Source organism: Ailuropoda melanoleuca, chromosome 5 (assembly GCF_002007445.2).
Source record: "Ailuropoda melanoleuca isolate Jingjing chromosome 5, ASM200744v2, whole genome shotgun sequence".
Classification (NCBI taxonomy): Eukaryota; Metazoa; Chordata; class Mammalia; order Carnivora; family Ursidae; genus Ailuropoda; species Ailuropoda melanoleuca.
Window position 1 is genome coordinate 79,698,816 of NC_048222.1, and position 24,135 is coordinate 79,722,950.

Genomic DNA, 24,135 nt, shown 5'->3' on the forward strand with positions numbered 1-24,135 from the left:
TTCAAATATCTCTTCTAGACCTCTGTTTTTCTCCACCCCCTCAGGGATGCCGATGATTCTGACATTTGATCATTTCCTTGAGTCAGTAATCTCCCGTAACCTACATTCGTGGGCATGGATTTTTTTAAGACCAGCTTATATTTTCGTTTTTTCCTCTACTAACCCATCCTCCAATTCACTAATACGTTCCTCTGCTTCGGTGACCCTGGCCGTCAGAGCCTCTAATTTTGTCTGCATTTGGCTCATAGAATTTTTAATTTCTGTCAGATTCGCTCTTATTTCCGTCCTTAGGGATTCTATATTTTCAGTAATATTTTCGTTAATACTTTTTTCAAGTCTACTCATCATTTTGACCATTGTTACTCTGAATTCCATTTCTGATAATTTGGTTACATCCATATCCATTATTTCTGTGGCAGAGGCCACAGACTCACTGTCTTTTCTTTGCTCGGGGGGCTTCTCCTTCTTGTCATTCTGATGAGGAGAGGTTGCGGGGTTGTCCAGAGCCCAAATTATTGACTGGGACCCAGGCCGTGCACCCTTGTTTTATAGGGATCTTACGGATGTGGTTCTTCTTTAAAGATTTTATTTATTTATTTATGTGGCAGAGAGCCAACCAGCGAGAGAGGGAACACAAGCAGGTGAGTGGGAGAGGAAGAAGCAGGCTCCCAGCGGAGAAGCCCGATGAGGGACTCCTTTCCAGAACGCCGTGATCACGCCCTAATCTGAAGACAGGCGCTTAATGACTGCGCCACTCAGGCGCCCTTGGTTGTGGGGTTCTTGATTTTTCATACTGCCTTCTGGGGGAGGGGCCTGCTGCGCCGATACTCAGGAAACCCTGTTTGGGTAGAGTCTCCGTGTCCCCTGGAAGGGGGGATGGGGATGGGCACGCTGTGAGCCGGTGTTTCCAGGCTTTTGTTCTCTGGTGGCTTTCCCTCGCGGTCTGCCGTGCCTCTTCTGAGAGTCAGAGCAGCAGCGGCCGAATCTCAGCCTCTGTCACAGAACAGAGGGATTGTGGCCCATTCTCCACTGATATTCTGGCCACTTTAACTCTGTTTCTGTTGGTGCTGCTCAACTCTGCTGCATCCCGGGTTGTGCGCCCCACACCCGGTGTCCCAGCCCTCAGTTCCAGGGCTGGCGCATCTCTGTCCTTTGTGTTTCTAACGCCGCCAGCCACCCCGCGCATGCTACGGAGCTCCCGGTCTCAGTCTGGATCCAGTGAGCGCACCAGAGTTCTGGAGTTCCGTGAGATGGCTGGTGGTGCACGCTCCCAGCTCCCGGTCTCAGTCTGCTGTCTCGCGGGTGCTGTCCGAGAGTCCGCCCGCTCTCCCGTGCAGGTGGCTACTGCTTCCCGGTGCTCAAACGCGGCGGCTCCCTCCCCCTTCCGTTTATTTTCCGATATCTGTGCACGGTTTCACGGCTCCCTGCTTCGTACCTCAGTACTCAGCACTGGAGATGTTCATTTGTAGAGATCCAGATGTATCTTCCTGCATCTCAGGCTGATTCTCTGGATGTTCAGGCTGGTCTGGTACCCATCCAGCTCAACTCAGGGGACCGGCTGAAAAAGGGGTCCTCTACTCCTCCGCCATCTTAAGTCCTCCCCTCGGGGCAGAGAATTTTCTGACTCATTTACTGTTTTATCTCTTGTACCAGGATACAGGAGGCACTCAGTATTTAAGTGACTGAATTAATTAGATATATGACCTTGAGCAAATCAGTTCACCTCCCTAGACTTTGGTTCCACATATGTTAAAAATAAAGGGAGGGGATTAGACTGTATAAGATCTCTGAAGAAGAGTATTTTAGACTGCAGGTGACCAGTCATCTGGAATTGAAGGCAACCTCAAAGTCATTGAGTTCAAGCCTGCTATTTTTTAAGTGATTTGACCAAGGTCACATTGCTCAGGCCAATGCTCTTTTCACATTATATAATACCTCTGATTCTCTGCTCAACTCTGATTAGATCTCCCTCCAGACTTCTTTAATTATGGTTTGACTAGTTTTGATTTTTAGGTTCTTGGCCGCCTTCCTCACATTTCCAAATAATTGTTTTTCTTAAGTCGGTCATTGTTTTCTCACCATTCACCAAATATAAGCCAACATGATTTGAAGCATGCTTCTCAGTGGTCTCATTCTTCCCCATATCTCCCTCCACTTTTATAGGAACGAACTTTCTCTTTTTTGTGAGTCATAAGTGTATATAATTACAGTTAAAATATGTGTGTTAACTAGTAAATAATGGAAAATAACTTTTGGAGCCAAATTAGGCATTATAAAAATTAGAGACTGTCTCTAATTCACCTAGAAAAATTTTCAGGATTAATAAGGTTATAGGTTATTAGGATAAATCTTAGAATTTACCTGTTCTAACCCCTCAGTTTTCAGATGGTGAAATTTAGCCTTCAATATCTGAATGTGCATGTGAATATCCAAGGAAGGATTATAATATCCAAATTTTATTTTACCACAGAATATCTTATTATGGACCTTTTAGTATCCTCTGGGACAATAGTGCCCCATGTACCACATGTTTGAGCATTTATTAGGTGTCAAGTACAGTTCTAAGTGTATGTTTCAACTCATTTTATATACTACCTATATTCATTTGTTCTTATTACTATGTAAAAATCTGTGTTTAAGAAATAATGTGCCATGGTGGAGAATGCAAGGAAGTCACAAGAAGGGGTGTGTGTGTGTGTATGTGTGTGTGTGTAAATGCAGAATATAAGTCCTGGGTATTGGTTCATTTATAGTTCATCATCATGTTTTCTATCTAGTTGATCATTGGTCTGTTTATATAGCTTACTTTAGATATTTATGATATTCACTATACACTTTATTTAATATGATTATAATTTTTTTATTCATTCATCAACATCTACAAATGTTCTTTGTAGAACATTTACTGGTATCTACCATCATCCAGATTTACATTGTATCACATGAGCTTTGGCATTCCATTAATATAATGAATGTTTTCCTTGTTAATGTGTTTTGTAAATGTTGATCATGTACATATGGTTTTCTACAGTTAAGAAAATTCCAGAATATCGGGAAAAAATTATCGTAAAACATGCTCAGAGGAAAAGCATACCTCCCATCAATATAACCAGTATTTACATTTTTCTGTATATTTTTCTAATGTTTTGATAGTTACTCTAGAGATATACACTCTGTTGCCTCCAGCCAATGAACCACACCTTTTGCTCTTGTGTGGTTCTTTTTCTTGAATTGGGCTGGCTTTGTGACTTGCTTTTGATTAGTAGAATGCAGCAGAAGTGATTTTGCATGACCCTAGGGCTAATTTATAAGAAGCCTTGCCATTTTTTTTCAAGTTTTCTTGGAATGCTTGCTGTGGGAGCAACCAGCCTCTAATAAGAAGTCAGCCTACTCTGAAACCACAAAATGTACAGAATTCCAAACTAGTTATAAGCTATATGGTAAGGCTTTGTGAATGGAGGAGAGGAAGGAGAGTGGGAGAGAGATCCCAGCCAGCTCCCCACCTTCCAGCAATCCTAGCTGAGATTCCAGGTATCTGAGTGAAGGAGCATCTTATATATATGTCCATCTCAATATTACATTCAGATGATTCCAGCCCCATCTGTCATCCAACTGCAACTATGTAAGAACCCAGGTGAGAGTCACCCAACTGAGTCCAGTCAACTCGTAGAACTCAGAGATAATAAGTTCCTTTTCTAAGCTATTAAGTTTTGGTGTGGTTTCTTACATAAGAATAGATAATTAGAACAATGTGTAGTGGTAGGTAACAAAACACATCACAAGGTCATATTTGATATTGTATAAATATAATAGGTATTATAGATAATATAGATAAATATAGGTATTCTATGTAATTTTAAAATATAAATGTGATCATATTTGACATATTTGTCTATACCCAGTAGTGTACTAGAGCTGGCTCACACAGACTCACAAGAGACAGTTTTATGTACCTCTTCGTGACTCCACAGTAAGTGATATCACCCTGGTAACTTGAAAGAGCATGGTTGGTGTATTTACACCACAAAATTTGTCGATGCTACAAAACAGGGCTCACCTCCACCCAGAAAGCCAGTTAAACAGTTACAAGCACATCACTGTATCTTCCTTTTTTCACTTTGTTACCATTATTGAATGGCTACTTATTTCATTATTTGGGTGTACCTTAATTTATTTGAGCAACCTCCTATTATTGACCTATTGCTTTAGAATATATTTCTTAAAACGGAATTTGTGGCTCAAATGTTATACACATCTCAGTTTTTAGTAAGTATTATGAGATTGTCTATCAGAAATATTATACCAATTTATATACTGCCCCCCAATGGGGATATTTCCTTATATCCCACCCAACTCTTATTTTTATATTTGGAATGCTCAGACTTAGAACAATGAAGTTCTTTATTTTTTATTCTTAAAAAAAGTGTTAAATAGACAGTATTCACATGGTTCAAAATCTAGAAGTTGGAAAAGTGTATGGGAAAAGGTCTCCCATTTATGCCTGTGACTCCCAGCTTCCTAGTGCCCTTCCCAAGGTGACTTGAACGTTACAAGGAATTTGTGTATACTTTCAGAGATGTTTATGCATGTTGTACAAGCAAGTATATTCCTTTTTTTTTTTTACTTGAACAGTAGCTACTATACACACTTCTCTATCTTGCTTTTATCATTTAACCATGTATCATGGAGACTAATACCTAAAGTGAAATACCCTCAGTATTTTTTCTGACATAATATACCATGCACATTGTCTCTAGTATTCTACTATTACGAACAGTTTTTGTATATCATTTCACATATGTGAATAGAACTGTAGCATAAATTTTTAAAAGAATTGCTTGATCAATTTTTTTTAGATATATAGGTATATATATTAGGTATAATTTTTTTAGACATAATTGACATGACATAAAGGGTATAATTTTGATAAATATTGCTAGGTTGTGTTTTATAGAGGTGGTATGAATTTATATTCCCATCTCCATTTCTCCAAACATTTGCAAATACAACATATTGTCAGACTTGGGTCTTACCTATTTGATAGGTTAAAAAGTAAAACTATCAAGAAATTTTAATTTTTTTTTACTGTGAGCCTGAGCTCTTAATTTGTATTTAATTTCCTGTAAACTATCCATATCTTTTGCCAGTTTTAAGTAGTAGCCATTTATTTATAGAACTTCTTTATTAGCAAAATTAGCCCCTTTATCTGCCATAAATTTGTAACAATTTTATAGCAGCTTTTTAATTGTCCTTTGACTTTTAAGGAAATTTTAGCCATGCAGAAGTGTTGGGGTTTTATGTAGTCAGATTTATCTATCTTTACTTTTATTACTTCTAGATTTTGTGTCATAAGTAGAAAGTTGTTCTCTACCCTGAGAATTTAAAAGTTTTCATCTCGAACTTTGTGCTTTCTTTTTTGTTGCCGTTTAATTTTTTTTTTTTTACATTTGAATTTTCAATCTACTAGGAATTTATCTTGGTATGACATATGGTATGGCTTCAGGGCTATTTTTTTCTAGATACCCATCTAGAATCTGCTTTTTTAATAATTAGTTTTTTCTGAATGATTTGAAATAACCACATATAATAAATACTGAAACTATGCCCTCAATATTACACAATTTTATTATAGCTCAATTTTATATATTTCTGTTCTCTTTCAGCATTTTCCTGTGTAGACTTACTTGTTTGTTCTTCTGTATGAACTTTATAATCATTCTGTTTGATTCCCAGATAACTCTATTGGTATTTTTATTGGAATTGTGTTAAATTTAATGGCTAAATCAAGAATAATTTGCATTTTTATAATAGTGATTCTGTCTAGTGAAGAGCATATTTTAAGGGGAGTGTATTTTAAAGCTTCTTCCAGTACATCACTCATTTATCTTATTAAATTTAATCTTTCCTAGGTGTTTATCTTTTTTGTTACTGCAGTTGTATTAGTTTCCTAAGGCTGCCATAACAAAATACCACAGACTAGGTGGTTTAAACAACAGAAACTTATTTTCTCAAAGTTGTGAAGGCTGGAAGTCCAAGATCAAGGTGTCAGCAGGGCTGGTTTCCTCTGATCCCTCTCTCCTTGTTTTGTGGATTCTCAGCCTCTTACTGTTTCCTTACATGGTCTTTTCTAGTGATCTTTTCTTCATATGGTCTTTTTTCACATGGTGAATCCTTGGTGTCTAGGTGTCTAAATTTCTTCTTCTTGTAAGGACACCAGTCAGATTGGCTTAGGACCCACCCATATGACCTCATTGAACCTTAATTACCAAGTAAGTCACCTCCTGAGGTGCTGAGAGTTGGGCTTCAACATATGAATTTTAGGGTGATGCAGTTAAGCTTGTAACAATGGCAAATGAAGACCTTTTTTTCCTACTAACTGATTGTTATTTATATATATGAAAGTGATTTCTGTATTTTACTTTGTACCTCACCACCTTGCTTATGATTTGTAATAGTTCTTACCTTATTCTCTTAGTTTTTCCAAGTATAAAATTATACTACTTATAATAATTTCATCCCTTCTTTATAGTTTCTATACTCATAATTTGTTTCTTTTGTCTAATTGCAGTCTGTTAGAACTGTTAAAACAAGGTTAACTAAGAGTGGTGGTAGTACATACTCTTCTTGTATTCCTGACTTTAATGAGAATATTTAGTGGCTCCCAATGTTCCTGTTAAGCATGATACTTTTGGATTGAGATAGAATTGTCACTTTAAGAATTCATTCATCATCTTTTTGTATGTTCTTACAACTTTTTTTTAAAAGATTTTATTTATTTGAGAAAGAGAGAGAGACAGTACACGCGCACGCGCGCGAGAGAGAGCATGCGTGACCGGAGGGGAAGAGCAGAGGGAGAGGGAGAAGCGGACTCCCCACTGAGCAGGGAGCCCAATTTGGGACTCGATCCCAGGACCCCAGATCATGACCTGAGCCGAAGGCAGACGCTTAACCAACTGAGCCACCCAGGAGCCCACTTTTAAAAACCAAAAATGGATGTTTAATTTATCAAATGCCTTTTGGCATAAATGAAAATGATTATATATATTTTCCCTTTGACCCAACAATATGTTGAATTTATAAATTGGTTTCCTAATATTGAACCATCTTTGTATTTGGTCATGGCATATTCTTTGAATTTGCTGTTGAATTCTGTTTGAATAAAAATTCATAAATGAGACATTGTTTTATTTATACAGTCAGTTTTTAAATTTTTCTCTCATTTGTTTCTATCAATTTTCAAGTTTATTTGAATGGAATTGAGCAAAGTAATCTCTTAAAGTTATTTTAGTTTTGTTCTCTTTGTAGCTGTGTACGTGTGCTTGTTTCTGTGCGTATTTACTGTTTTCTTCCCTTTGTTTCTTCTATTTTTATCCAGTTTCTGTTCCTTAATTTGCTTTATTGATTGATAATATAGTTAATATTCCTAGTTAGTCATTAGTCTATTGATTTGAATTATGGTTTCTTGTTCTGTAGAAGTTTTAAGTTTTTAGTAATCAAAACTGTCACTCTTTTCCTTTTATGGCTTTTTTGTTTCATGTTACTTTTTTAAAAAGGCCTTCTGCACCTCCATTATGAAAATGTTCTTCATTCTTTTCATACTTTTATGATTTATTATCTGTCTAGAATTTTCTTTCTTGTGTGAGGGGGCATCTAAATTACTTTGTTTCAGGTGGATTGCCACCATCCCAACATCATTTATTAAACAATCTATGATCTTTTCCCCATTTATTAGAAATACTTTCATCATATACCTAACTTTTAACATTCTGTGAAAAATTCTATTGCTCTTTTTGTATTGTACCGAGTTTATGGGATTAATTTGGGGGATAATTGAATTGACATCTTTAAAACATTGAGTCTTTGCATATAGAAACATGGACTGTTTCTCTATGTATTTCAGTTTTTTTCTGTGTTCTTTGATAGAGTTTAATCATTTTCTTTGTATTTCTTGCTAGTTGCTAGTTTTATTCCTAGATATTTTTTTGTGTTTGTTGGTATTATAAATGAAATTGTTTTCATTATGTTTCTTCTCTGGTTATTGACAATATATAAGAAAACGTTTCATTTTTGTATATTAATCTTGCCCAACTTACTGAACCCTTTGATTGTTTCTGTTTTTCTGTTGATTGTGTTGAATTTTCTGGTTGGTCTTTTTGTCTCTTTGTTCCTAATACTTACACCATTTTTTTTAAGTTTCTCTTCTGGCAGGGCATCTTACTGAATTGACCAGGACTTCTAGAATGGTAGCCTTATTCTTGATAGCACCAGAGGACAAAACTAGGACAGGTGGGCAGAATAGCTAGAGCTATTTGAACATGGAAGAGGCAAACTTGTATTTTATCAATACCACCATACTAATTATATTCACAGAACAACTAGATTGAAAGCAAATCAATTGGTTAGATAAAGAATACGACTAGATGACTTCTAAGTTTAAATGATTAGTTGAGAGTATAAAGAGAGAATCAAGGAATGAGTTTTAAGAACTCTTGTATAGGGGCGCCTGGGTGGCTTAGTCAGTTAAGCATCTGTCTTTGGTGTAGGTCATGATCCTGGAGTCCTGGATTGAGCCCGCATCAGGCTTCTTGGTCAGCGGAGTGTCTGCTTCTCCCTCTGCGGGGTGTCTCCTTCTCCCTCTTTCCCCACCCTGCTTGTCCTCTCTCTCTCGCTTTCTCTCTCAAATAAAATCTTTAAAAAAAAAAAAACAACTCTTATGTAGAGGGTAGTGGAGAGCAAATGATAAAAGAGCAGGAGTAGGAAGTCAAGAAGAAAGTAATGAAAGTAAGAAGGTAATGCCTCTTTAGGAGAATAATCATGACTATGCAGTGTTATAGAAGTCAGGGGAGATAAAAGTTTGTAAAGTATGAGATAGTCATCAATTAGTGATGCTATATAGAAGTACTTAAAAAAAAAGTGAAACTGGCTGGTAGAGCATGTGACTCTTGATTTTGGAGTTGTGAGTTTGAGCTCCATGTTGGGTATAGAGATTACCTAAAGATAAAATCTTTTTTTAAAAAATGGAACAACAGGAAGCTATTGTATTTTTTAATGAGGAGGTTATTTGTGATCTCCTTTCATGTCTCTTCATCTGCTTCTTTGTAATTATAGTTCTTAACTATTCAGTGGTTTCTTTAATTTGTATTTTCATTTAGATTATCAGCTTGGTGGGAACATTAATCAAACCTTACATCTGTTTTATAAGTCTCATGGGGCTTTGAACAGAATTATTCTTAGAGTAGTGGATGATCTATAAATATTTGCTTTTTGATTTTTAAGTAAATTCTAAAGGACTTAACATCTTCATTCTAGGTTATGGTTGTAATTTAAGTTCCATGTTTTGAGCTTACCAGGCTAACTGTAAACCCATGCAGTTATAGATAAAACATAAACATAAAATCAGTTATAGATAAAACATAATAAAAATTTTTAAATGTAATCAGTCTAAAAGACAAAATATATTTATTTGTATAATAGAAAAGCAAATTGATGACTAGGATGAAAAACTTGGCCCTACTGAACTCCAGGTGTGAAGTAGCTAGAGGTGACTGGGCATCCATTTTCTGGGGTGTATTAGGAAGTATCAGTGTCACATGGAAGTCAGAGGACCAGAACTAGGTTCACTGGTTAAAAGTAGGAATTGGAAATGAGGCTTGCCTGCTCCTGAAAGCAAGTTCATCTAAAGGATAATACCAACTGCCCCCTGAAGCTGTAGTTAATATAAAAATACTTGTCTAGAGATGTGGGAGTACACCGGCACAGCCTTAAGACCAATATTTAAGCCAAACTGTAATGACTCAGTATCTGAATCTCCAGTAACCAATAACATCTGGAGTTCACAATCACCAATATAAAACCTGGTTTTTGATGAGGTCCCTGTGGGCACTGGTGAAGACAAAAAGTCATGAGACAGGGTGAGATAAATGGAGGAAGGGAAGAAGTGAGAGAGAGGGAGAGAGAGAGGAAGAGAGAGGGAAAATTCTCACTCAAGATCCGCTAACTAAAATTCCAAAGTACAATTCAAAAAAGAAAAAAAACAAACCTAGAAAGCTTCCAACAAAATCAATAATCAGAAGATGGATTTGCTCCCAGATGAAATGAAAGTAGTAAACTAATTTTTTGAAGACTTATTTAAAAATAAGTATGTTTAGGATTCTTCAAAAAATAAACGATAAAAACCATTATTTTTTAAGATTTTATTTATTTATTTGACAGAGAGAGAGAGACAGCCAGTGAGAGAGGGAACACAAGCAGGGGGAGTGGGAGAGGAAGAAGCAGGCTCCCAAAAGAGGAGCCTGATGTGGGGCTCGATCCCAGAACGCTGGGATCACACCCTGAGCCGAAGGCAGATGCCCAACAACTGAGCCACCCAGGCGCCCCGATAAAAAACATTTTAAAAGAATAAGAAATTATGATAAATTAGCAGAAATGAAATAAGAATAAACAAATATAAGAACTAATTAGACATCTTAGAATTGAAGTTACTTAAATCAGTAGATAGAAAGAACCCTAATATAGACATGGTTGAAGAGGGAATTAGTGAAATAGAAAATTGTTCTAAAAAGTTCCCAGAATACAGAATATGAAGAGACATACAATACTAAAAACTATGTAATTATGTATTTAAAAGACATAAAAAATAAGGATTGAGGAACTTCAGTATACATCTAATGGGAGTTGTAGAACAAGAAGCCATAACAATGACTAAGAAGCAATAACCAAAAACCTAATGTCTGAGAATTTTCCAGAATTGAAAACTTGGGTCCTTAGATTAAAAGTACACTCTGCATACTAAGCAGGAGAAATAAAAAGCAATCACAATGAGAAACATTCAGTGCAACTATAAAGTGAAAAGGCTAAAGAAAAATTTTAGAGCTATCAGAGAGAGGAAGTAAATCTCCAAAAGTTTATCAATTAGACTTCTCAATAGAAACTAGAAGACAACGAACTAATGTTTTTAAAATGCTGAGAGATAACTTTATCTATACCACCGTTCAAGATTGAGGGCAAAATAAAGACATTTTCAGACAAAGACTATAATAATTTATCTCTGGCATACCTTACTTGTAAGAATTTCTAAAGGGCATCTGTTAGCAAGAAGAAAAGAGAACCCAAAGGTAGGCATAGGGTGTACTTTTTGACAAAGTTAAAGATAATAAAAATAATTATTTTTGCAAAGGTTGTTTTGAATTTCTGGAAAATAATAAGGAATATAGGTAGCTATATAGTGTGCTAGGAATATTTTCTTATTCAAAAAGATGGAGGTGCTGATCATTTTAACTGTAATTTTTTTTCTAATAAAACCAAGTATATTTTTAAATGTATGTATTTACTGAGTACCTATTAGGTGCAGGCACTGGTCTGGACTCGGGATAAAACAGTGGGGAAAGTAATCTTTTCATGGACTGTACATTTTAGTGGTAGTAAACTGTCTACTGCTAAAAAGAGGCAGTATAACCCAAAGGGACAGACTTGAAAGAAGTTCATTGGTAAATAGGAAAAGATACACCTGGAAAATATGTTGCCATGATGAAGTGAAAAGCTGATGTGGCAATAGTAATGTCAGATAAAACACAGTTTACGATGAAGAGGATTAATAAAAAAAATGAGCCTCTAGAGCATTATTGAATTTACATAGTACCTAATATAGGCTTGAAGGTGAAAACTGATGAGTCCCCAGTTATGTGAGAGATTTTGGTATACCTCTGTTAAAGCAGATAGGTAGGGGTGCCTGGGTGTCTCAGTCGGTTAAGCATCTGCCCTCACCTCAGGTCATGATCCCAGGGTCCTGGGATTGAGCCCCGTGTTGGGCTACCTGCTTAGTGGGGAGTCTGCTTCTCCCTCTCCCTCTGCCCCCTCCTCGCTGCTCATGCTCTCTCTCTCTCTCTCAAATAAATAAAATCTTTTTTAAAAATAAACAGGTTAACAAAATTAATTGAGAATATAGAAAATTTGAATGACAAGAACTAATAAAGTTGATCTAATACATATAGAAGATTCTGTACCCAACAGAGAGTATGTGCTATTTTAAAGTACACAAGGAATACTAACATAAATTGACAGTGTCCTAAATCAAAAAGCAAGTCTCCAAAATTTAAGGTAACCAGAATAACATAGACCACATTCTTTGGCCACAATAATTAAACTTGAAACCAACAATATAGAGCAATTTTTAAAAACTCATCTGACTAAAAACTAGAAAATGTACTTATAAATAACTCATAAAGAGGAAGCTTGAAAACAGCCAGCAGTGTAAAATGAAGTAGGTAGAAGGAGGGTCTATAAAAGATAAGAACAGAAATTAATACAATGGGAAAGATTAATACTTTCCTGCTTTTACATTGTAATGACCAATGATAGGACTAACAGAATTGGCCAAGAAGAATATAGGTATTATTTGAGCCTCTATTCCTATTCATGGCTTATTTTCTACATTAATAATCTTTTTCTTTAGAAGATACCATTGTGAACTAACAAGAAAAATATAGGACTCAAAACATAAAATAGAAACTTACTGTCAAATTTTCAGGAGTGTGTATCTTTTCCATATAACAAGAACTATAGAACTGTATAAATGAAAATACCAAGTTTGTAGAATTACTTTATTATTGTTTATTTAAAAGATTTATAATGACCTTTGATAGAAAGTTTTTTTTATATATTTAAGATATTTTTCTTTCCCTTCTTGTAGGTTACTCAAATGAGTCGTCCAGACCTGATTCTCTTTCTGATGAAATACCTGATGGCTCTCATAGTTGGTATTCCCTCCATTTTTTGGGTTGGAAGCAAAAAGACATGCTTTGAATGGGCCAGTTTTTTTCACGGTCGTAGGAAAAAAGAGTAAGTTGAAATTATCACAATGTTCACAAACCTCACATTCACATAAAATCTATGTATTGCTTATGTGAAAACACTTTGGATTTGGAGGATGTGTTTCAACGTGTTTGTAACCTTGGCTACTACCAGTTATGATTAGCACAGTAGCATGTGTTAATTAAAAGCTAAAAGTTGATTCTGAGAAGATAGCCAAGTAGAACCAGGCTTAAGGTCTGTACCTTACTAACTGAGAATTTTTGAGGGAAAGCTGACCTTATTTTGAAAATTTTGAATTATAATTCTCTTAAAATTAAAAACAAATTAATGCTTTTATATATATTATTACTTGATCTTCTCCATATTCCTGTGAGGGTTGGTATATATTATTTCTGTTACAGATAAGAAAACTGAGCACAGAGAGAGTAAATGCTTTGGCCAAAATCACACAGGTATTTGGTTAGACTTCCGTTTCCAATTGCCCATTGTTCTTCCAAGTATACCAGAAATTATGTGAAGACATAACATGTTATTCCATTATGATAAAGTACACATTAAAGCCAAAATAGAAAAATGATATCAAATGCATTATAAAATGATAATGAAATGCATTAAAGAAATTATTGTAATTCATAGTTGGCCACACTGCATATTGAAGTGTCATGGTAAAATATAAGACTTGCCAAAGCTGTCTCTTGAGGGCATATTTACGGAATCTTTAATCATGGAGTGAAAGAAAGCAAGACCCTGCAATATTCATAAAGGAACAAATGATTTTTTACTCATTTTAAATCTCACATAGATACTATACCTGAATTCTCTCAAATTCTAAGTTAGCAGAGTCTATATACTTATGATTTTCTTAAACTAAAGTCCATGGAAAATGGGTTTTGGGGGATGGCCTATAAAACTCTTAAGGTTATATTTAAAATATTGTGCCTTATATGGGTTAATGTACTTTTCCCATACATTTAAAATGCCTTATTATCAAAATTTGTATTTTCTAAAGTACCAGTAATTAGCCATTTCTGTTACACAGATCAGACTGAGACAAAATAATCCCAATTTTAAACTGTACATTTCTTACTACTACTATATCTAAGGCTCCTACTAGGGATATCAGATGATGCATTTCTCCTTGAAGTAAGAGTTTCATTGAGCACAGAAGGAAAGAAGGGAATAAGAGTTACTTAACAACAACAAAAATATATTTCCTGGGCATTCATTTTTTAAGAAACTCTTTATAGAATGCTTACTATGTGCCACGAACTAACGTTGTGATACCAGGGATGTAGTAGCAAACAAATAGGCCAAGTTCCTGCTTTCATGGAATATCCATCCTTGTTGGATTTACTGTGATTTATCTGTGTAGTCTCTGACATTTTTACATATATTTTAATCACACTAAAAGATAATGCTGAGGAAAGAGCTTGTATTAGACATTCCTGGTCATCTATTTCTGGACCATACACAAACAATTCTATAATAGCGTTATATTGGAAATTCTAGATAGTACTAAACCCAAGCTACTCTTATGGGGCATCATCCTAGTTATTTGGGCAATTCTGATTGGGCCAGGATCCTTTTGAAACTGGTTAGAACTCCCAAGATGCTTCGATTTGGTTTTCTATGATTATGGATCCCCACCTAACAAAGTGTTTGTGATCCTACAAGCCAGTACTGTGCCCTGGGCTAGAGTGGCAGCTCCTTATTCTGAGCTAAAGAGTGTGAGCATCTCATAGCCATTTCTAGCATTTGTCTGCTTTAGCCTTTGAAAAATAACTATAAAGTAATTGTAATAATGGTTACCAATTAATTGAGCACGTTTAATACTCCAAGCACTGTTCTGAGCATTGTATATACTATTAAACCCTTTAATCCTTCAAACAGCCTTGTAAGAGAGATCATTTTACAGATAAGGAAACTGAGGCATGGAATCAGGGTTTCATAGTGATTGCTAGAATGGAGATTCAGACCCAAGCAGTCTGACTCTAGACTCTCGCCTTTGCTTATGTACTGTGCTACAAAGAGACTAGTTTCTAAAATTGTGCTATCAAATTAATGTTTTCCCCCTAAGTGAAGCCACATTTAAGATTGTGCTTATACTAATAATTCTGGCACTGATTGAAATATTTTTAGAAATCTTCTTTTGGAATTATCTAAATCATATCACTTAATTTCTCTGTTTTCTTCTCTGTAAAATGAGGGGACAAACCTTTACCATTTGAAGGTGGGTTAAATTTTTGGCATGACCAGAAGTCAGTTTGAACCAAGTGTTAAAAATAAGTTTAGGGTGCCTGGGTGGCTCAGTCAGGTAGGTGTCTGCCTTCGGCTCAGGTCATGATCCCAGAGTTCTGGGATCAAGCCCCACATCAGGCTCCCTGCTCAGTGGGGAGCTGCTTCTCCCTCTCCCTCTGCCTGCTGCTCCCCCTACTTGTGCTCTCTCGCTCTCTCCCTCTGTCAAATAAATAAATAAAAAATCTTAAAAAAAATAAGTTTAGAAAATAAAGTCAGGGGCGCCTGGGTGGCACAGTGGTTAAGCATCTGCCTTCGGCTCAGGGCGTGATCCCGGTGTTATGGGATCGAGCCCCACATCAGGCTCTTCTGCTATGAGCCTGCTTCTTCCTCTCCCACTCCCCCTGCTTGTGTTCCCTCTCTCGCTGGCTGTCTCTATCTCTGTTGAATAAATAAATAAAATCTTAAAAAAAAAAAAGAAAGAAAGAAAATAAAGTCAGCAATCAAGGCTGACTTGGGATCTGTGAATATATGATTAGGGCCACTGATGACAGAGAAACATATACTGTTTTGGGTTTTTTTTAAACTGTTTTTGACTTGTTCATTCTTCTACCCTGTTTTTGACACTTTGATTTGAGGATACACACACACACACACACACACACACATACATGTGCTTATATACATACATATATATAATATTTTATTATAAACATTATATTTTATCATTATATTTGGCTTTTAAACTATTTTTTAAGAGCGAGTGCAAGAGCGTGGGAGAGGGGCAGAGGGAGAGGAAGAGAGAGAACCTCAAGCAGCCTCCACACCCAGCATGAAGCCCACCGTGGGGCGGGATCTCACAGCCTTGAGGTCATGACCTGAGTCGAAATCAAGAGTCGAACACTTTACCAACTGAGCCACCCAGGTGCCCCTAAGCCATTTAAACTTAAGTTTGATCCTTGACTGTTGGTTTTGTTGTGTGACTTTGGAGAGTTCTCTAATCCTTTAAAACCTCAGTTTTTTCGGGGCGCCTGGGTGGCGCAATCATTAAGCGTCTGCCTTCAGCTCAGGCGTGATTCCAGCGTTCTGGGATCGAGCCCCACATCAGGCTCTTCCGCTGGGAGCCTGCTTCTTCCTCTCCCACTCCCCCTGCCTGTGTTCCCTCTCTCGCTGGCTGTCTCTGTCAAATAAATAAATAAATAAAATCTTTAAAAACAAAAAAAAAAAACCTCAGTTTTTTCATCTATGAAATGTAGATCACAGTATTTATTCTTAATAGGTCTCTGTTCACAATAAATACATAATATCCTCTTGGAGATACCCTCTTAGGACATTGAACTCCATAATAAAAACATTATTAAGAAGGATCAAAGGAGAGTATATGTAAGATACTTGGCACAATGTGGGTACTCCACAAGTATTAGCCTTCCTTTAGCCCTTCTACCTCACCACTAAAAACAATAGTAGTAGATCCTTTTGTAATCTGAAAACTTAGAATATGTGCTCTTTCTCAGTGTATGATCCAATCTATATATGTTGGAGCTTTATTTTTCATGAAATTGTTTATCTGATTTTAACTTTAACCTCTGATTCGCATAGTCATTTATATAAACTGAGACTCTGATCTTTGTGACTATTTAACTTACTCTTTTATCAATTTAATTACTGCTTTGTTCATTATCGTAAACATCTATCTGCTTTTAACCTTTTTGTAGCAGTTAAAAACTGTTGTTCTTGACAATAATTCATCTCCTTAAATTTTTTTCCTTAAGCCTTTAAGATGTCTGGTAATTAATTTTATGTTAGCTTAAATTAATTTTTCATACATTTTGTTCTGATTGTGACCACTCGTGTTTATTCTAGCACTGAACAACTGTTTCACCATAAAACCAACTTGTGGCCTTAAAACTAAACTGTTCTTACAAGTTGAAAAGTATATCTGTTGAGGTACCTGGGTAGCTCAGTCGGCTGGGCACCCAACTCCTGATTTCAGCTCTGGTCATGATCTCAGGGTCGTGGGATGGAGCCCCACATCGGGCTCCACACTCAGTGGGGAATCTGCTTAAGATTCTCTCTCTCTCCCTCTGCGTCTCCCCCTGCATGCATGTGTGTGCACTCGCTCTCTCACTCTCTTTCTCAAATAAATAAATCTTAAAAAAATATATATGTATATATACACACACACACACACATATCTGTGCTACAGTGAGGCCTCCAGTACATCCATAAGCCATGCAAAAAAAAAATTTCTCGGGGCGCCTGGGTGGCACAGCGGTTAAGCGTCTGCCTTCGGCTCAGGGCGTGATCCCGGCGTTGTGGGATCGAGCCCCACATCAGGCTCTTCTGCGATGAGCCTGCTTCTTCCTCTCCCACTCCCCCTGCTTGTGTTCCCTCTCTTGCTGGCTGTCTCTATCTCTGTCGAATAAATTTAAAAAAAAAAAAATTAAAAAAAAAAAGAAAAAGAAAAAATTTCTCTGTTGTAATACCTTTGTAACATTTCCGTGTACTTGAGAATCATAAATTTCTTTAATTGAAGGGGACTTTTTAAAAATGATGAAATTGTATAGCTTCAACTTATAGATGAGGAAAATGAAGGAAGGGGGATAATGACTTGCCTAAGATCATGTATTTATTGAACTAAAATCCAGACTTCCTTATTCTAATACAGGATTCTTTCTATCATACCACTTTAGAGTACAGATTGACATGATCTTTGTTAAATTCTTCCCTGTGTCAACAATATTACCTTATATCTCTCCTAAAGACATTATTTGGAGAGCAATTAATTTCAAGAATATGTCAGTGTGTCACATTTATTGGTCTATAGGGATGTTTGTCTGTATCTTAAACTTAGTATTTTATTTTCTAGGGTAGTGAATGAGAGCCGACAGGTACTACAGGAACCTGATTTTGCTCAGTCTCTTCTGAGGGATCCAAATACTCCTATTATAAGAAAATCAAGAGGAACTTCCACTCAAGGAACATCCACACATGCATCTTCAACTCAGCTTGCTATGGTGGATGATCAGAGAAGCAAAGCAGGTAGTGTCCACAGCAAAGTAAGCAGCTACCACGGCAGTCTCCACAGATCCCGTGATGGCAGGTGAGTTTTATTGCTAGTTTAGTTTATTTCATATGTTGAGTTAGAGTCACACAGCTTAAGAAGGAAGAGTAGCTAATTCTGAAATAGAAGTTGGACATTATTTGTATCTTTTTTTTTTTTAAAGATATTTTTTATTCATTTGACAAAGATAGAGACAGCCAGTGAGAGAGGGAACACAAGCAAGGGGAGTGGGAGAGGAAGAAGCAGGCTTCCAGCAGAGGAGCCTGATGTGGGGCTCGATCCCAGAACACCGGGATCATGCCCTGAGCCGAAAGCAGATGCTTAACGACTAAGCCACCCAGGTGTCCCTATTTGTATCTAAAAAAATGTTTTTAATTGAAGTATAATTAACATACAGTGTTATATTACTTTCAGGTGTACAATATAATTATTCAACAATTCTATACAATACTCAGTGCTCATCATAAAAAGTATACTCTTAATCTCCTTTATCTGTTTCACCCATCCTCTCACCCACCTCCCCTCGGGCAACCAGTTCTCTGTATTTAGGAATCTTTTTTGTTTTGTTTTTCTCTCTTTTCTCTTTATTTTGCTTCTTAAATTCCACATGTGAGTGAAATCATATGGTGTCTTTTTCCGTCTGACTTATTTCATTTAGCATTTTACCTTCTAGATTTATCCCTATTCTCACCAATTGCAAGATCTCATTCTTTTAGCTGAATAATTTTCCTTTTTTTGTATATACCCCATCTTTATCCATTCATGTATGGATGGACACTTGGGTTGCTTCCGTATCTTAACTATTGTAAATAATGCCACTGTAAACATAGGAGGGCCTATGTCTTTTCAAACTAGTATTTTTGTTTTCTTTGGGTAAATACCCCGTAATGGAATTACTGGACCATATGGTAATTCTGTTTTTAATTTTTTGAGGAACCTCCATACTGTTTTCCACAGAGGCTATACCTGTTCATATTCCTACCAGTAATGCACTAGGGTTCCTTTTTCTCCACATCTTCACCAACATTTGTTATTTCTTGTCTATTTTATTTTAGCCATTCTGACAGGTATATATTGATATCTCATTGTGGTTTTGATTTGTACTTCCCTCATGATTAGTGATGTTGAGCGTCTTTTCATGTGTCTGTTGGCCATCTGTATATCTTCTTTGGAAAAATGTCTAATCAAGTGCTCTGCTCATCTTTTAATTGGATTATTTGTTTTTCTAGTGTTGAGTTGTATAAGTTATTTATATATTTTGGATATTAACCCCTTATTGGATATATCATTTGCAAATATCTTCTCCCATTCAGTAGTTGCCTTGTTGTTTGTTGACAGTTTCCTTCACTGTGCAAAAGCCTTTTATTTTGGTATAGTCCTAGTAGTTTAATTTTGCTCTTGTTTCCCTTGCCTGAGGAGACATATCTAGAAAAATGTTTCTATAGCCGATGTCAAGAGAGATTACTGCCTATGTTCAAAGGCTCCAAACTGGTACTGAAGAAGTAAAACTTGCACTATTTACAGATGACATGATACTATATGTAGAAAACCCTAAAGACTCCCACAAGAAAACTATTAGAACTGATAAATGAATTCAGTAAAGTCACACGATACAAAATTAATACACAGAAATCTGTTGCATTTCTGTACACTAATAATGAAGCAGCAGAAAAAGAAACTCAGGAAACAATCTCATTTACAACTATACCAAAAATAATAAAGTACCTGAAAATAAATTTAACCAAAGAGGCAAAAGATCTATACTCCAGAAACTATAAAACGTTGATGAAATAAATTGAAGATGACACAACAAATGGAATGATAGTCCATGCTTAAGGATTAGAAGAACCAATATTGTTCAGATGTCTGAACTACCCAAAACAATATGCAGATTTAATGCAATCTCTGTCAAAATACCAACAGCATTTTTCACAGAACGAAAACAAATAATCCTAAAGTTTGTATGGAACTACAAAAGACTCCACATAGCCAAAGCAGTCTTGAGAAAGAACAAAGTTGGAGGTATCACAGTCCCAGATTTCAAGATATACTACAAAGCTGTACTAATCAAAAGAAGATGGTATTAGCGCAAAAATAGACACATAAATCAATGGAACAGAATAGAGTCCAAAAATAAACCCATACATAATATGGTCAATTAATCAACAACAAAGGAGGCAAAAATATACAATGGGTAAAAGACAGTCTCTTCAACAAATGATGTTGGGAAAACTGGACAGTAACATGCAAAAGAATGAAACCACACCACTTTCTTGCACCATACACAGAAGTAAATTCAAAATGAATTAAAGACCTAAATGTGAGACCCAAAACCATAAAACTCCTAGAAGAAGTTGGACATAAATAAGCTTTTTGAACTTTGGTAGGTACAGTTGCCCTGGATTATGGTCAGTCTTAAAGCCAGTCAGAGGAGTTTAGAGGTTTAGACCTGATGCAGTAACAAATATGGAGGCATCGTAGCATATAGAGCAGGGAGAAGGCCAGGGGGAAGGTGGATATGTTAGTAAGATTAATTTAGCAAACAATTATGTAATATACACTATGTCAAGCACTGTGCTAGGCTCTGGGAATAAGATGATTTAGGCATGATCTGTGTTCTTAACAAACTCAAGAAAGTGAGTGTAGTCAGTATTAGTGTTGTAGTTAAAAACATGGGGTCTGGAATGAAAATCCTCAGTTTCCTCATTTGTAAAATGGAAATAGGAATATCTGCCCCTTTAGGGAGGTTATAAATGGGCGCCTGGGTGACTCAGTCGGTTAAGCGTGTGCCTTTGGCTCAGGTCATGATCTCAGGGTCCTGGGATCAAGCCCCGTGTTGGGCTTCCTGCTCAGCAAGGAGTCTGCTTCTCTCTCCCTCTCCCTCTGCCCTTCCCCCTGCTTGTGGTCACTCTCACACTCTCTCTGTCAAATAAATAAATAAAATCTTTAAAAAGAAAAAACAAGTGTTTTAAAGAGTAATTGAGATAATATGTGTAATTGTTTGGAACAGTGCTTATCTCAGTAAGTAGCTGATATCAACTTCTATTATTATTGTAAGTGAACAAGTGAGGTAAAATATAAGTATCGTTGTAGAGTCTAGAGGTTGGTAAACTTTTTCTCTAAAAAGCCACATAGTAAATATTTTAGGCTTTGTGGATCATATGGTCTCTGTTGTAACTATTTCTGCCGTTGTAGCATGAAAACAGCCATAAATATGTACAGTCAGAATGGGAATGGCTTTTCCAATTAAACTTCATTTACTTATCAGCTAAACTTTATTTATAAAAATAGGAAAGGGGCCAGAGTTGGCCAACCCCTGGTTTGTAGAAGCAGTAGTAGCATGGAGGAGGGAGTGAATCTGGTCAGGGATGGGGTCAGAAAAAGCTTCTCAGAGAATGTTTGAGAAGGCTGGATGTGTTTTCTTGTTAAATTTGATGAAGGTGACACTAGAATTAGAAACTTCTTAGGAGCTTTGCAATAATTCAGTTGAGAGTTGGTGAAGGCTTATTAGGTAGGAGAGTAGTGGCAGGGGAAGAGAGAAAGAGCTGATTTGAAATATATGTATAAAGAAGAAGTTATAGTTGGTTAAAGATTAATAATAGCTGGATAGAAGGAATATGCCAAAGTGGTTGGTTTTGGGGTTTTTGTTTTCAAGATTTCTAGTTTGGGAAACTTAATGAAAATGCCTGAAATGGAAAGTATTCTAAGCTCACTTTAAAACATCTGTTTCGACAACTGTCTTATATTCTTCCAGTCTCATTCCAGCCTTTTTCTCTGCCTTCTCTATCCTCTGAGTGTAGGATACGATTTCTATACTTATTCTTTTAAAACCTTCTGTTTTTTTCTCTCAGATTACTTTCTTTTGCCTTCTAACTTGGTCATCTATCTGTGTTTAAAAAAAAATAGCAGGGGCACCTGGGTGGCACAGCGGTTGAGTGTCTGCCTTCGGCTCACGGCGTGATCCCGGCGTTACGGGATCGAGCCCCATATCAGGCTCCTCTGCTATGAGCCTGCTTCTTCCTCTCCCACTCCCCCTGCTTGTGTTCCCTCTCTCGCTAGCTGTCTCTATCTCTGTCAAATAAATAAATAAAATCTTAAAAAAAAAAATAGCAGTCTTTCCTTGTGATATTTTTTCTCTTTTATCCATTTCTTTTCTTCCAGATTTTTGAAATATGTTGAATATTTTCTTTCTACCTATCCCATCCTTCATTTTGTATATATCCAGTCTTTTTTTTTCCTTCTTACCCACCTAAACTGTGCTTTCTTACATCACCAATGACCTGTTTTTTAACCACATTCAAAGATCCTTTCATTTTTTTGCCATTTTCCTTCCATTCAACACTCCTATATGAGAAGCCCTCTTCTAAGTGTTGGGGACACAGAGATGGAAGACAGAAGAGTAGACAATTATAGTACACTTTAATGGATACAATAAAATCATATACAAAATGCTTTGAGATCCCAGAGAAGAAAACCATTTAACTTATTATTAAAAGTCATAGAAAGCTCCACAAGCAGGATTTCTACTTTGAATAGGATGCAGAAGAGGCAGTTGAAATTAAAGACAAGGAAACAAAGTGTGTGAAAGCAAGAAGGACAAACAGGCAGTTATGTACCAGAGGATAGCTAGAGCATAGTATATATGCTTGGGCAGATGAAACATAAGAGTTTGGACTTTTTTCCTGATAGAAATAAGAAGCTATTAAAGGACTTGAAGCCTTGGGGTAATAAAACCAGATTTGTGTTTTAGAAAGATCATTTTGAAACAGCATAGGAGAGAAGACTGTAAGTAACTCCAGTTGGAAAGTTTCTGCAATAATTTATGGGTCCTATCTTAAAATACTCATAAGGAGAGAGGGGCTCTAAGAGTCTTTTAGAATGTGTTTTGTGAACACCACCCTCTGTGAACTAACTCTCAGCATTAGTTGACATTTGACATTATTAACCTCATCCTTTTCATTAAGGAATGAACAATTATTTATAATACACCTCCTGTGCATGTGGTATTCTATGTATAGTTATATAGAAGGAAAGGTAAGGCATAATTCCTGCATTGTAGGAGCATAAATTTTTTTTTTAAAGATTTTACCCATTTATTTGACAGAGAGAGAGGACAAGCAGAGGGAGCGGCAGGGGGGAGAGAAGAAGTAGGCTCCCCGCTGAGCAGGGAGCCTGACACAGGGCTCGATCCCAAGACCCCAGGACCCTAGGATCATGACGTGAGCTGAAGGCAGATGCTCAACCTACTGAGCCACCCAGGTGCCCCTAGGAGCATAATCTTATAGGAAAGATAAGACATATTTACCTAAGGGGCGCCTGGGTGGCACAGCGGTTAAGCGCCTGCCTTCGGCTCAGGGCGTGATCCCGGCATTCTGGGATCGAGCCCCACATCAGGCTCCTCCGCTATGAGTCTGCTTCTTCCTCTCCCACTCCCCCTGCTTGTGTTCCCTCTCTCACTGGCTGTCTCTATCTCTGTCAAATAAATAAATAAATAAAATCTTAAAAAAAAAAAAGCATATTTACCTAAGAGCCAATTACACGATAGTGCAAGCCAGCATATAATTAAAACAGTGAGTGTTAGAGATGATTGATGTTATAGAACTTTATAAGGGAAAGATCAGATTGGCCCATGAAAATATCTTAGAGGAAATATATAGGGTGAATGAATGGTAATAAAAGATAAATTCATATTGAGTAGAGAATTTCTGAAGGCAATGAACTATAGAGTATTTCAGCATCTGTAATCTGAATGGAACTGGAGTTTAGATAAGAAAGTTTGTAATCACTAATATAAGGTAATTGATAATTAAAATTATGAGATGAGATTACTTGGAACATAATAAAAAAAGAACAGACCAAGAATGAGACCTTGGTTTAAATACTTACAGTAATGAAAACCCAGGAAGAATAGCCAGAATGTGATTCAAAGAAAGTGCTTTTGACATATGAAGGAATCTATAAAAGCATAGTGTTATGAAAACCAGAGGATAGATTATGACTTCCTGTAATGGTCTTTCCTACCTCTC

At 36.5% G+C, this 24,135-nt stretch overlaps 1 protein-coding gene across 3 annotated transcripts in view; it reads left to right on the forward strand.

The window, feature by feature from the left end:
- Nucleotides 1-24,135, forward strand: part of FZD3 (frizzled class receptor 3) — a 96,510-nt gene that overhangs the window by 60,740 nt on the left and 11,635 nt on the right. For all 3 annotated transcript variants that reach the window (XM_034661345.1, XM_002918868.4, XM_034661347.1), the window contains 2 exons: nucleotides 12,689-12,837; nucleotides 17,915-18,148. In XM_034661345.1, coding sequence (XP_034517236.1) covers nucleotides 12,689-12,837; nucleotides 17,915-18,148 — 383 coding nt within the window. The remainder of the gene's footprint in view (nucleotides 1-12,688; nucleotides 12,838-17,914; nucleotides 18,149-24,135) is intronic.